Consider the following 15,905-nt stretch of genomic DNA (forward strand, 5'->3'; position numbering starts at 1 on the left):
ATTTAAACGACAACCTAGGCCTGGCATTGAGTCTGTCATCAAAAAAAAAAGAAGAAAAATCATTGTGAGAAACGCAAACGAAGCGGATTGTGATTTAGACTTCCGCTGGGCCTATTAAAATCACACCCACTTTTACCAAAATTTTGGCACCGATTGATACGTCACAATACGTTGTCGCATGACTTGAATTAGTACAAATAAACTCTTACTTACATTTCTGTGCCCATATCAAATTATAAAAACAAAATTAATTCAGCCACAGTGAAATGAATTATAAATTCATTAAACTTATTATAAACTGAATCATGAAACCTAGTTTAATATTATTTTTCCCGATAAACCAAATTATAAACGCATGAATTATGGATGAGATTGTCTCTATGTGGAAAGGGAATTAATTATACTAGGAAGTTCGTTGCTGCCTATCAAGTAGAGGATGAGGGGAATATACAAAATCAAACCTTTTTAAGCATTAAGGAATTAAAAGCCTTTTCATGTAGGTATAGGCCTACTCAGTATTTCTTTTGGATCTGTGCAAAAATTCAGCTGAATGTTATGACAAACTTACAATTTTAGTCACTCAACAGTGAAATTTCAAGTGCCCTGCTACCCCCTGTACCTCCACCCCTACATTTTGACTAAGAATACATTGGGGATTATTTAAAGAATGGTCCTAAATAAGTGAATACTTAAACATTATTAAGATCCCCCGTATAATTCATAGCACCATGGCAACGTGTGCGCAAACAAAGTGGGGAGATAGAAGAAACACCTTCCTCAAAATGTTTTTTTAGGAACTTGAAGAAAATCATTAAAATTCAGACCTGGAAAGCCTTTTATTTTTTTTCGGATATTGGGACTTCAATTTGATTGACTTTATGTGGCAAAGGAATTAATTATACTAGGAAGTTTGTTACTACCTATAAAGCACAAGACGGAAAGAAAATATACAATCAAATGTTTTAAGCATTAAGGGATTGAAAGCCTTTTCATGTAGATGTACTCAGTGCTTTCTTTGGATCAATGTACAACTGCATCTGCATAACATGAAAGATTTACAATTTTAGTCATTCAACAACAATATTTGTTTATCAGATGACTTAGCTCATTCAAGAGGGAAGAGGTAATTGAATGAGCGATGAGACACAAGAATTTCAATTACCTCATAACAGATTATCTCAATTTTACAAAATAGAAAGTAGTATTTATGCTGAGCGAGCTCATCATATCTTGTTTCACTTCTTTGAAATCAAGGACATTTTTAAAACGAAAAAAATTAGCAACAATTATAAACATGGGTGCTACAGCCTAAATTTCAAAGGACATTGCTATATCTGGTGTTTTTGGTAATAAAAAAACAGAATATTCAAATAAAATCCCTTTCATATTAAAAAAAACAACAGGATATTCAACGAAAATCCCTTTCGTATTAAAAAAACACGATATTCAAATAAAATCAATTTTTTTTACAAAAACTGATCATCGTATATAAGACAATAAATGATATCATAATCGTATGCTAAACCATAAGCGACGTTATAAAAAAATATATCATTACGTCATTTGCCTATCAACCCTAGTGACCATAAAATTAGTACATCCCCTACTCGATTTCTTAAAATAGTAATTATTCCTCTAGAAGAAGAAGTATAATTTTTGTAAAATATGATTAATAAATATGAAGTAATGCCTAACCCGTCTCAACCTAATATTAGTCTTAATCCATCCGAAGATATGATTAACAGAACCATAGATGAGATGAATCCTAATATTATATGTATGAAGCGATTAACAAAAATTTCATCTCTTATATAATAAGAAGAATAAATTATCACTTGAGAAGAGATTAAGAGAACTAAGAAAATAAATGATAGTCCTAACCAATCGAGACACACTTGATAATCCAAATGCAAAATACGTTAGTACTATCATAAAAGGCAGACAGGTCAAGTCAGTGACGAAAGCTACCAAGAAAAGGTTAAGGGGTCTGCGAGGCTTTATCAAATACGTTTTTAGTATCGTATTTTTAGAGCTACTTTTTTTAAAAGTACTAAAAACTTTAGCGCAAAGAGCGAGGTGTTGAGGAGGGGGCAACCCCGCTCATATACATGATAAATTTCTGTTCGTCTTAAGTTTTAATGTTCCTCCTTACTTTCAGTTGAAAAAATTTGTTTTTTATTTAATTTCTGCTCGTTTTTTAAATAATGCCAGGAAATCTGAACCACTTCCACGGAGAAATCCCACTCCCTAAGGAAATATCCTCTCGATAACTCAATACCGGTGAAAATTTACCCCGGACAATTACCCTTAACGGCTCCATGCGTCAAATTGAGACGGAAAAGAGAAAGCAAGACATATAAAAAGAATTTTGTATAGGAATACAAGCAAAATTCCTCCAATGCACAATTTACCCTGACAAGTTCACCCCCTGAAAACTTTTCTCCACATACAAAATTCCCGCTAGAAAAAAAAAACAGCTGAAAATTCTTCCCCACCACGCCCGAAAATGCATGCATACTTTCCAATAACAAATACTATGCGTAAACAATTCCCTGGGGCGATCGGGGTGTTATCCAAAAGCACAGTTACTGTTCTTTTCAATTATGATGAACAAAATGGCTATCTCAAAATTATGAGACGATTTTGGAGGCAAAAGGAGTGGGGGAGTGGGTCTAGTTGCCCTCCAATCTTTTTTGTCACTTAAAACGGATACTAAAACTTTTAATTTCCGTTCGGATGAGCCCTCTCACGATGCTCTAGGACCAATGGTTCAATACGATCACCCCTGGGAAGAAAGAGCAAAGAAGAAAAAACAAAAAAAAAAAAGATAAACACGCATCTACGATCTTTCTTTTGGCAAAAAATAAAAAATTGCACATTTTTACAGCTAGGATCTTGAAACTTCTAAAGTAGGCTTTCTTGATACACTGAATCTGATGGTGTGATTTTCATTAAGATTCTATGACCTTTAGGGGGTCCCCCTTTTCCGAAAAACAGGCAAATTTTCTCACACTCGTAGTCTTTAATGGGTGAGACTAAACTTAATGAAACTTATATATTTGAAATAAGCATGATAAGCCAATTCTTTTGATGTATCTACTAGTATCAAAATTCTGTTTTTTTGTTTTTTTTTAGAATTTCCGATACTATTGAGCCGGGTCGCTTCTTACTTACAGTTCTTTACCACGAACTGTTTGACATATTCCGTTCGTTTCAAGTTTTAATGTTGCTCCTTACTTTCAGCTGAAAAAAACCTTGTTTTTTATTTAATTCCTAATCGTTTTTGGAATAGTACTGGGAAATCCAACTCCCCTTCATGGAAATTCCCTTACCGCATGGAAACTTCCTCCATGGGAAGATCCTCCCACGTAAAACCCCACGCAACATGTTTTGGGAGTGTTTCCGTTCTTTTTTTCCTAAATTTGGCAAATTTTCGATTCAGAATTCGATTCACTTGATGTATCTATTGTTATCAAGACTTTATTTCTTAGAGTTTTGGTTACTATTGAGCTGCACCGCTCCTTACTTCCAGTTCGTTACCAAGAACTGTTTGATTCACACATTTCATTTTCAGCTTCATCATCCATTCCACTACGTTTTCTTCCCTCTGAGTTGCGTCAAGAATGCTCTAGAGATTAATATCTGTCTGAAAAAGTGACACACTGTTCTTTTCAACAATCCTTTCTTTTTTAACTACACAATGAGGGGATACCAGCTCTTTACAAGACTCATACATCCCTACTTTAGCCTCATCATCTACTTCACAACGTTTTTTTCCACATAGCTGTGTCAAGAGTGCTCCAGGGATTAATATTTGGCAGAAAAGTGGCACAATATTATTTCCAACAGTCTTTTTTTTTAACTTCACGATGAGGTGATTTCAACTCTTTACAATAATTGTAAATCTAATTTTTAGCTTCATCATCCATTCCACTACATTTTTTCTTCAGAGTTGCGTTAAGAGTGATCCAGGTAGTATTATTTGGATAAAAAAGGTTTTTCAGCCAAAATTTCAAAAAAAGAATAAAACAATTTCAAACATTTTTTTTTTGTGCGTGTGTGTCTGGATCCAAGATCTTTCAGTCGCTGTGTCGCTGTTCCCGAAAGGGAACTCTGTTGATTTGGCCATATTTTCAAATTTCTTGTTAAGACCATAAGCTAATGCCGTAGCCGTAGACTTATTTACAATTCGCAACACTGTCAACCCCGCAATGGCTCCAGCATCTTTAGTAGCCTATCGTTGAGCATCGTTAAAGGAAGCCACCACAGTTACAACTGCATGATTTACGTTTTCACACAAAGAGGCTTCAGCAGTTTCTTTCGTTTTCCTTAATTCCACTGCTGATATTTTCTCTGGTGAAAATAATTTTGTACCATGGCTTGTTTCAATTTCAATGTATGGCTTATTTCTTTCCTTTACTTTGATCAGAAAATAATTTAGGCTATTTTGGACGGTAAGATTACTAAACAGATGTTTGACGTAAAAAACATTATTCTTAGGGTTCTTTGTTAATTGATTTTTGCAGCATTTCCAAACATTCGTTCACTGTCCACAGTAAAAGCAATATAATATGTGGTAATTCTGTTACGCTGGTCATTTAGAATAATTTCTACGCAACCATCCTTGAGTACACCAACACACGAAAATGTTGTCCTAACATCAATGCCAACAACTATTCCAAGCTCCTTAATCTCCTTCATTCGGTTTATTACCATCTAGTAGACAGTAAATACTGCCCAATACAGCATCAACTGGACAGATTCTCTGCCTTCCTGTATAGAGACAGAAGAGCTAAGTAAACAAGGTTCATGGCCGGCAGGTGGACAACGGAGCAAATCTTCACTATGCGCCAGTTGACGGAGAAGACGCGAATGTTTCACCCAAAAGTATACATTGAAATTGTAAACTTCAAAGCAGCCTTTGATTCTATAGATCGCCGTTAGCTCTAGCTGATAGCAAGAACCACAGGCCTACCCTAAAAATCGAAAAGCTATATGATGGTACGGAAAGCTGCGTGCATGTCAATGGAAGACCCAGCCTCCCATTCTCAGTAAAGACAGGCGTCTGACAAATTTCCGTCACCAAGATTGTGTACTAGCTAATGCTGACTCCACTGGCGATATAGCCTTAGTTGCAAACACCGTCGAAAAAGTCACCGAAGCTCTCAATGCGCTTTCAGAATAAGCCTCAAAAGTTGGTCTGCGGATCAACTGGCAAAAAAGCTAAGTTAAGCCCATTAAACCCCCCGACCCTACTATCTACTATAAAGGAAGTCAGCACTGGGAGCAACTCACTGGATGCGGTTGAGGACTTCATTTATCTGGGATCCACACTGTCGTGAGACAACTCGATCACAAAAGAGATCGAATGAGATAGCGCTTTGGCTATCCTGAATAATCAAAGCGTCATCAGTTATTGGGAGGCTGAATAGCATTTGGCAAAACCAAATATAATCCGTCCTACTAAAATGCAAATCTACAGCACTTCATTCAGTATCGTGCTATTATATGGAAAAGACGTGGCCAGCCGAAAAAAATCTTACAAGAATAAAGGGTATTCACAGGACAGACTATGCTGCCCGCCACAACTTCCTGTCAAGCTTCTTTTCGACGCAGCTTGCCCAAGGCTCTGTTCACTAGTATGGCCACTTCATTTATCTGCCACATGACGCACGGCACGGGTTGTGATGTATTTGACAAGGTGGCCCTACCCTGTACAGATAGAAAAGTCCAATAGGACGTCTCCCCCTACTCGGTGGAAAGACAAAGCAAACGAACTCCTTGCCAAAGCTCACATCACAATGGAAGAAGCCGCAAGCCTGGCAAAGCGATAAGTAAACCTAGAGGCACCTAGTCTTATCGACCTCTACACCGTCCTGACAAGAACGTAAGTCAAGAATTTGCCCGATGTGAAACCAAAAAGAGTTAAAAAGAAAAGCAACTTCACAATCTTCCTCATAGCCATTTTTATAGGTTGTTTGACCTTTCTCGAGATCAAGCTTATGCATACGAGCGTTCTTCTTTTGAAAAACTGTTGTGTATCTTTGGCAATCAGTCAAATTTAAATCTTTCGTTTACTACACTTAAATCAGTTTATTGAAATCACTAAAAAATATTTTTGCTCTGAAGTTTTCAATATAAAAAATCTATAATGAACGGTTTGAGGTTTTTTGTTCTATTGTTATGAGTGTTTTGGGAAGAAAATAATTCAAGCTTACGATATTTAAGGCAATCAAACACAGAAAAAACTAGTTTCAAAACTTCTTTCCGAAAGAGAAGTGTATCAAAGAATCAAGTAAGAGGACGAAAATAGTTGCTTATAATTGACTATTATATACATTTTGTCATATATTTTATTGTTACAACTGATAAAGAGCCTGATAAAGATGTCAAAGTAGAATAGCCACGGCCCAGGTTTTTTTTCTGAGTTGAAAAATGTTTGGAAGACAAGGAAGATAAGTCTGCAGAAGAAAATTAGAATGTTGGAAGGTAAAGTAATGAGAGTGGTCAAGCATTGACCTGAAACGTGGGCACTTGGACAGGCAAAGAAAAATCTTTTAAAATTTTCAAGAAGAATTGTCTAAGGACAGTTTTAGGTACCCGTTTGACTGACAAACAATCTGTGACAACCATCCGTACAGAAAACGTAGTTTTTGCCACTTTCTACGGCTATAATGAAAGAAACGTTGAGATGGCTAGGACACGTTTTAAGGATGAAGGATGACAGATTGCCAATGATTGTTCTTTTTGGTCATCAATATGAGGCCAAAGGAAAAGCAGGCTGTCCCAGAATGGACTGGTAAGAGATCTAAAGGAGGAGCCTAAAGGAAACTGGAACTTCATGTGAGGGGCCAAAGTTTGAATCTATGAATAGAATTAGGATCTACGTGGAGTGTACTTTGGCCTCAGACGGCATGATGCTGCCGTGAATTCTTGGGAGTAGAAGCAAAAAGCCTGTCGGGCGACAGGTGTGAAAAAGAAAAAAAACGGACCATATGCTTTTTTGCAAGGACCAGTAGGAAGACATTATTTCCCACTCGCTATTAAGTTTAAGTCCCCTTGCCCCTCCCCTTCCCCAATAAATTTCTTAGATTAGTCAACTGGATTCCCCAGCTGTGAGACAAAATAGGTTACGCTCTCTTCGAATGATAGAAAACCGATTGAACTCTCGGTTTTATTGTAATCTTGAGAAAAATTAGCTTCAGCTATCTGTTGCATAGTCTCAAGCGATTGGATAGATGTTACGGACGTATACCAACTATAAAAAGTGGGATTATCCGATGTATCAGACTATGACCCCTTCCAATGGTAAATGGTCTCTAATTTACACATTTGAGAGGCATCCAAATTGAGTTCTCTTCTTTGAAAATAATAGCGCTATCTTTGCTATAATACAAATTATAATTCAATGTGAGCTTATCTACATTTACCTAATTTTGTTCTTTAAGATAAAAATAAAAAAGCTAAGACAAAGCTAGTAGCTTACCGTAGCAAATGTTGTGTGGAACAGCCTTTTCTCAAAGTGTAGGCCCTCAGTTAGGGACATCTCATAAGCTGAAAAAAAGACGAGACATGTAAGAATATTTTAGTTAAAAGAAGCAAATTTCAAGCTCACTCGCAGTAATTCATTGTAATTATGTTGCGCAGGTCTTTCTTTTCTTAATGCATTGAAAAGCAACCAATAACTTATCAACAAAGAGACAAATAAATAAGTAAAAAAAATTAGCATTCTAGTAAAATACATGAATATAAAATACAAGTATCTGTTATATACCTTCAGTAATATTCAGTATTTATTTGTTTACTCATTTAATATTCGTTATACACTATCTAGATAGTGTATCTAGACTTTTATAAAAATGCTAGTTTCTAGCTATACGTCCCCACATGCTGCGTTTTTCGGAAAAATACCATTGTAGAACAACTTTTTTTTCCCATGAGAATAATGCAAAAGTTTGCAGAGAAACATATTCTGAGAGTAGAAAAATCTCAAAACTAATTGAAAAAAAAGTAAAATTTACAGTCACACATTTGAAGAAGATGCCGTTACAGCCACTTCTTCAATTTTTTCTGCGACCTTGCGTATAAAGTTAATAGATCAACACATAATTTCAAAACAAACTTTACTTTTCTAAATGCTTTTCCCATATACGCTGTAATATTTCAATTTATGTGGATAAGCATTTTCACACAAAATTTTTTTTAGAACAACGGTCGCCTTCCACAAAAATTTCACGGTTGCTCCACAAAATACAGTATCTGTGAATATAGGGGAACACGGGAACTTTTAAGTGCAACCTCTGTCTTACTTCTAGCACACTGTGATCAACTGTCTTACTGTCTGTCAAACTCCTGGCCCACTGTGGTGAACTGTCTTACTGTCAGTCAACTGTAACCTGTCTGTCTTACTTCTAGCACACTATGATCAACTGTCTTAATGTCTGTCAACTGTCTGTCTAATTTCTAGCACACTGTGATCAACTGTCTTACTGTCTATCAACTGTCAACTAACTGTCAACTATCTATCTTACTTATAGCACACTGTGATAAACTGTCTTACTGTCTGTCTCACTTCTAGCACACTGTGATCAACTGTCTTACTGTCTGTCAACTGTCTGTCTTACTTCTAACACACTGTGATCAAACAGTTTTCAGAAAAATTGTATTAAACAACGAATCCATGAGGAATTATTTACCGCATTTTCAGAATACCGTAGAGCCGCGGTTATCCACGCTCTTATTAACCGAGTTCCGGTTTGACCGAGGTAATCTACTCGCATTATTGCGTGTCCTGATAAAGTACAATGCCAGTTGTTTTAATGCTTTGCTAATTATCAGTAAATAAAAAAAATACAATACTGTATTTAAATAGAATTCTAATATTCTGTGGTAGTGAGGGCACCGTAAACAAAAATAAACTCTCTTTCTTTGTCTGGGGCACTCCGCAGGGCGAAATCGCTATCATTGCTGATCATGTTGCATTGCTGCAGTTCCTCATTTTCAATTATAATACACAAACAGGCGCTTATTTAACAGATTTGGTCGAGTTTTATTCATTTTACCACAAGTTTCTTTCTTGATTATTTATAGAGTCCGTATTATCCAAGTTTTGCGTATTCAAGGTACATTCAATCCACATTACCTCGGATAACCGTGGCTCTATTGTACTTCGTAAATATAAAGTTAGAATAATTTAAGCTTCCTCAACCAACTCAAAACATTGTCCCTTTGGAAATGTTGTCTACATAACGTAGTTTCCACGACAGAATTAGAAAATAGGACGAATAGTGAATCACAACTGGAGATTTATGCTATACCAAAATTCAGAATCAGCTCCTTTGTGTTTTCTCCTCATATTTTTCTGTTGAGTAAAGTTTGCTTCCAATCTTTTTCGAGCAAAGCCTGGATACAAACAGCAAACTGGGATGGTTTTTAGAAGATTTTGGATGGTATAGTTTGACCAGCCTTTTGTAGATTGGCTAAACATTTATACATCTCTGACTACTGTGAAGCCACTTTTTCTTGAACCTTCTTCCAACGCTCCTTGGCCTTGTTAAAATCCCCGAAATCATTCAAACGTAGTTGCAAGAGTGAAAGAATCGTGAGACACATGACAGCTTTAAATGATTTCAGCATCAATTTAAACGTTTTCGTTGCAGTAAAATCCTGTCATAAGCAGAATTTAATTTCTACACACTTCTCCATTAAGATAGAATCACAACTGTTACATAATAACTTGCTCATAAGTCTCTGAGCACTTGTCATACTGATAATTTATAAGGTTTCCACCAATGGATTTTAGTAAGCACTAATATCCGCAGATGGGGTGTTGCATATTTCTTGCTGTTTCAATAAAGATTGGTTCGAGAATATTCCGGTTGCAGACTAGTTGCGACAATATAAGAGAAAATACGAACGACTCAAATTACACTAAGCATTCCGTTGGGATAAAAAAAAAGCGTAAAGATCCGACCGAGACACTGATGGCGCACAGAGCGTCTAATCGATGTTCGGTTGCTGGGTCTTTCTTTTAGAGGAAACATAGCAAGCAAGTCGCGAAACCATGCGGCGGTGGGAATTGAGCCTTAGGCACCGTAATGACAAGCAGAGCATCACCTCTCTGTGCTACTACAAGGTTTAACATTACGTTAGTCAGACCATATCTTTTAGTTACTTAAATACTTTTTGTTGTCATGGTAGTGTGGAGAATGATGAAAAACATTTCGTATGCATATTTTCCATGGTTCTTAAACCCCAAATGTTCCAGCATGCTTTATCTCATGGATAAGACACAATTGTTTTTTTGTTTTTTTTACATATTCTTACAATTATTTATCAATATTCTTTCTAAACAAAAGGTAAAAAACATAAAAGCTCGTTACCGATTATATGGAGCTTATCTGCGGTTCCAGTATTGTATGAACTATTTGATCAATTTTGTCTACTATGTGATCTTTAGCATTCCATCGGATGATCTGTATTTGCTCTTCTACTCCATGCTGTATATACATATTCAAAAATAAGCCGAAACTAGTTTACACATTTTTATCATTTCGGTCCGGAAGAAAAAATTCAGATACAGCTCTGGAATATAGGCTTCCATATTGAACTAACAGCCCCCCCCCCCCCAATATTGGTTTCTTTGAGAGAGGCAACTCACAGAAAATAGGAAACTGAAGATAACTCGATCTTCTGCACTTTAACGTGAGTACATTTTAAATACAGAATACAGTTATAGCATTATAAAATTGAATCAAAATATAGCTTAAAATACCTGTAACAGCTGCAAAACAAGCAGTACAAGGATAAGAAGTAGAATTAAAATAGACCAGATTATTCTGAAAGTTTCCTGGAAAACCTTAGATGGCGTTGATTCTTTTTTTTTCAACAGTGGCAACTTGAGATTTCACTAATGTTATTTTCCCCCACTCTTTGGGTGGGACTGGACATACTCTTTGGATAAAAACAGTGTGCTAAGGCAAAAAAAAACAGGATTGATGGGTTTTTCTTAAACAATGTGTTGATTTAACCGAAATAAATGGTAAAATGAACAAATACCATTATTGACAGCTTCCTTGCACATAGCAACAATCAGCTGTGAATGAGAAGCAATCTTTTCAGCACTTTTTATAGCTTCATCGACTAGCTCAGCAGCAGGAAAAACTTTGCTCACTAAACCTAAAACATGGAAATGAAATTATAAGGAACGTAGTATACAGACTGTTAACTTTATCTTATAAAACTGTAAACAATTACTAACGTAGAATAGTTGTTTTTCAAAGAACAAAGAAGTCGAAGGAGTTTAAGCCCTCTATGTCTTTGAATGATATGAAGATGTAGCCGTCATAGATTTCGAAAAAAAAAACACTAAAAAAAATTAATTTTTACCTACATGATTCAAATTCTTTCAGGAGGTAAGACGTCTACAGTCACGATATTATCGTATATCGATAGTATCGTATATCGATAGCATAATATATCGATAGTATCACGATATATTGCAGTCACGATATAAAGCTTCTCCTACCTGTTTTATTTTTAAAATTAACAGAAAACAAAGACCCACATGCATGAGAGACAATTAACCCAAAAGCACTATCCCAGTCAGAAAATAATAGAGCAGCATACTGTTTTATTTCAGCGTTTATTAATTTAGGATCATACACCACTAAAGATTGAACCTATTTCTCGAAAGGGACACAGCTTAACAAACAAGTTTTCTTCAAGATGTTTCTATCGAGCAGTTGGGATAATTTCATTTCATTTTTTCATTTGTTATTTAATACTATAAAATCTAATGATGTAACAAAACACACAAAAAACGAAAAAGTAATACATGGTGGACATTGCAGCCCCAAACACTGAGCTTGTAGGGGGCTTAATAACTACAGCAACATAACAAATGCGGAATAAAAATACTTATTATGACATAAAATAAACCAACATCAATTCAAAACAGAAAAGTGGCAAAAAATTACGGAAAAATCAAAAATATGGGTAAAGATAAAAAATACGGAATTTTAATCGAGTTTTAAAAACCTACAAGCAGATTTAAATAATATCGGAATACTTCTCACATAGTATGTCTCAAAACAGTAGATAAATTTCAGCAGATAAATTGGACTTATAAAGGAAAAAAGAAAGATTCGAAGAAGGAGCTTTTTGGAAAAGCTTACACAGGCTTGTGGGAAGGGAACAAAGTAAAAATTTACGAGCTAGGAGGATACATTTCTTTTTTTTACCAGGGCATCAAATTTTTTAACACCAGCATCATTATACAAATCAACAAAGGGGAAGCTTGGGGGAAGGCCAAGCACAGCCTTCAAAGCTTTATTCTGGAAGCGTCTTATAGAAGTTAGTAGAGATTGAAATACCAAACCCCAAACAGTACAACAATAAGAAAGTCGTGAATTGAACAAGAGCTAAGACCTCGTATGGCACTTGTGACGAGGTCGGAAGAGCCAAGAGCTCATATGGCACTTATGACGAGATCAGAATTAAAAGGAAAAAGGAAATCATAAGGAAAAGGATTTAAAAGGAAAAGGATTTAAAAGGAAAATCATAGGCTTAGTACAGGTTGGAATTTCAAAAAAGAGCTCTGAGACACGAGGTCCTTCTAAATATCAAAATTCATTAAGATCCGATCACCCAATCGTAGGTTAAAAATACCTCATTTTTTCAAATTTTTCCTCTCCCTTAAGCCCCCCCAGATGGTCGAATCGGGAAAAATGACTTTATCAAGTCAATTTGTGCAGGTCCCTGACACGCCTACCAGTTTTCATCGTCCTAGGACGTCTAGAAGCACCGAACTCGCCAAAGCACTGGACCCCCCCCCCAAAATCCCCCAAAGAGAGCGAATTCATTCCGGTTACTTCAATACGTATCTACAACATTTGCTTATTCTACCCACCAAGTTTCATCCCGATCTCTCCTCTAAGCGTTTTCCAAGATTTCCGATTTCCCCCTCCAACTCCCCCCAATGTTACCAAATCTGGTCGGGATTTAAAATAAGAGCTCTGAGACATTACGTCCTTCTAAATATCAAATTTTATTAAGATCCTTAATTAAAATTTTATTAAGATCTTAAAAATACCTTAATTATTCCGAATGAACCTCCCCCCCAACTCCCCAAAGAGAGCGGATCCATTCCAAATATGTCAATCATGTATCTAGAACTTGTGCTTATTCTTCCCATCAAGTTTCATCCCGATCTCTCCACTCTAAGCGTTTTCCAAGATTTCCGGTTTCCAAGATTTCTGTTTCCCCACTCCAACCCCTTAAGTCCATGGATCCGATTCGAATTGAAAATAGAGCATCTAAGACATAAGACCTTTCTATATATATCAAGTTTCATTAAGATCCGATCACCCATTCGTAAGATAAAGATACCTCAATTTTCACGTTTTCAAAGATTTCCGGTTTCCCCCTCCAACTAACACCAACACCAATGTCACCGGATCTGGACAGGATTTAAAACAAGAGCTCTGAAGCACACGATCCATTTAAATATTAAATTTCATTAAGATCCGATCACCCGTTCGTGAGTTAACAATACCTCATTTTTTTCTAATTCTACCGAATTGCATCCCCCCCCAACTCCCCCAAAGAAAGCGGATCTAGTTCCGTTATATCAGTCACGTATCTTGAACTTGTGCTTATTCTTCCCACCAAGTTTCATCCTGATCTCTCCACTCTAAGCCTTTTCCAAGATTTCTGGTCCACCCCCCAACTCCCCCCGATGACACTGGATCCGGTCAGAATTTAAAATAAGAGATCTGAGCTACGAGTTCCTTCTAAATATGAAATTTCATGAAGATCCGATCTCATTTTTCTAGTTTTCAGAATTAACCCTCCCCCCCAACCCTCCCAAAAGAGAGTAGATCCGTTCCGGTTATGTCAATTACGTACCTAGGACTTGTGCTTACTTTTACCACCAAGTTTCATCCCGATCCCTTCACTCTAAGCGTTTTCCAAGATTTTAGGTTTCCCCCTCCAATTCCCCCCAATGTCACCGGATTCGGTCGGAATTTAAAATAAGAGGCCTGAGATACGATATCCTTTTAAATATCAAATTTCAATAAGATCCGATCACCCATTCGTAAGTTAAAAATACCTCATTTTTTCTAATTCTTCCGAATTAACCGTCCCCCCACTCCCTCCCCCCAGATGGTCCGATCGGGGAAACAACAATTTCTAATTTAATCTTGTCTGGTCCCTGATACGCCTGCCAAATTTCATCGTCCTAGCTTATCTGGAAGTACCTAAACTAGCAAAACCGGCACCGACAGACAGACCGACAGAGTTTGAGATCGCTATATGTCACTTGGTAAATACCAAGTGCCATAAAAATGAATAATACAGTGAGACCATTACCTCAGTGGAAAGAAAGGATCGAACTTTGTGAAGGAAACCAAACCGCCGAGAAAGAAAACCCTGGAAATAGGACTTATAAGAAAGGCTTAGAAGAAAGGGTAGTATCCAAACGCAAATTCAATATACAAGGAAAATCAACCAGGGAGTTATGACCCGCCGTAAACATTAACGTTCCACTTTTCGATGCATTAACAGCCCTTTCGTTTGCGAGGCACCACAAGCCAACTTTGGGGATAACGCTCTGTGCTATTGATATTACGTTTACCTCATTTTCAGCACATTAAAATAAGCTTGCTTCATCAGCCAAAATTACGAATCGCAATCTCTCCGACATACCAGTTTCTACGAGGTCGTATATGAAGAGAAGAAAAACAGTAGCGGACTCAGAATTGGCCCCAGGGGAACTTCAAAATTTATAGGCAGACGGTGCAATTTGATGCTATCGATCTCTACATACTGAAAATGATCTGAAGAATATGATGCAAACCACCCCAGGCCTCTGGCAGATCATACTTTGATCTACCAAAAAAAAGGATACAGTTTTCAGTAGCAATGGATGATTCCTAAACTTTCAAACTCTGGATTAGATTTTTATTTCATTAATACTATAAACAATTGGATTTCAAAATCCTATCAATTTAAGCACAACAATTAGTAAATTCAACTCAAATCTATTAGCTGATAGATCTTACCCAGATTTGGGTCACTTTACACTGTGTTTTTTTTTTTTTTTTTTTTCTGCGAAACGCAAAGCAGGCACATTTTTTCGTTGAAGTTGTATTAACTAATAGCATTTGTGTGCCATTGATAGCGAGTTTCATTCTAGTGAAATGGTAACCCTTTGTTCTGACTAAATCTGGGTTTCAATTTAAAAAAAGAAAAAAAAAAGAAAAAGCTACTGGAATAACAAAAGGTTATATTCTACAAGACCAAATTTGAAACTAAAATAGAAAAAAATGTTACCAAACTTTTCAGCCTCTTCAGAAGTGATTTGGTTCCCAGTAAGACACATTTCCATGGCTTTAGATTTTCCAACACTTCTGATAAGTCGCTGGGTTCCCCCTGCGCCTGGAATTGTGCCTAAGTTGATCTCAGGCTGGCCAAACTTAGCTTTATCACCAGCATAGATAATATCACACATCATGGCAAGCTCACATCCGCCTCCAAGCTAGAAAAATAGTGATAAATTCCTATAGCAGGAATATACTGGAGTTTAAAAAAAATCCCCAGGAAAAGTTCTTTATTAGGAATAGTAAAGCCAAATACAATGAGGGTTATTAAAATAAAAATCTACAAAAACTCTACATTTATTCACGGTCGACCTAGCTCTAAATGGAGAAACCAGGGAAATCTAGAAAATACAAACAGAAAGGGTTTGAGAAAGAAAAAGATCGCTGGTCAAAAGCCCCCCCCCCCCAGGCACTTTCTTGATGACAGAACATGAAACGGAGATCAGCAACGCCAGTTTGGACTCTGAGGTCTAGAACCGATCTTAACCCTACCCAACTATTGAATTGTGTGTTTGGAAAAAA

The 15,905-nt window shown here is 36.6% G+C and overlaps 1 protein-coding gene across 6 annotated transcripts in view; it reads right to left on the minus strand.

The window, feature by feature from the left end:
• The window catches only part of LOC136039389 (probable enoyl-CoA hydratase, mitochondrial), an 82,839-nt gene that overhangs the window by 15,805 nt on the left and 51,129 nt on the right, over positions 1–15,905 (minus strand). For all 6 annotated transcript variants that reach the window (XM_065723082.1, XM_065723081.1, XM_065723078.1 and 3 more), the window contains 3 exons: positions 15,337–15,541; positions 11,059–11,178; positions 7,487–7,554 (listed from right to left, as the gene is read on the minus strand). In XM_065723082.1, coding sequence (XP_065579154.1) covers positions 7,487–7,554; positions 11,059–11,178; positions 15,337–15,541 — 393 coding nt within the window. The remainder of the gene's footprint in view (positions 1–7,486; positions 7,555–11,058; positions 11,179–15,336; positions 15,542–15,905) is intronic.

This window comes from Artemia franciscana, chromosome 19 (genome assembly GCF_032884065.1).
Source record: "Artemia franciscana chromosome 19, ASM3288406v1, whole genome shotgun sequence".
NCBI lineage: Eukaryota > Metazoa > Arthropoda > Branchiopoda > Anostraca > Artemiidae > Artemia > Artemia franciscana.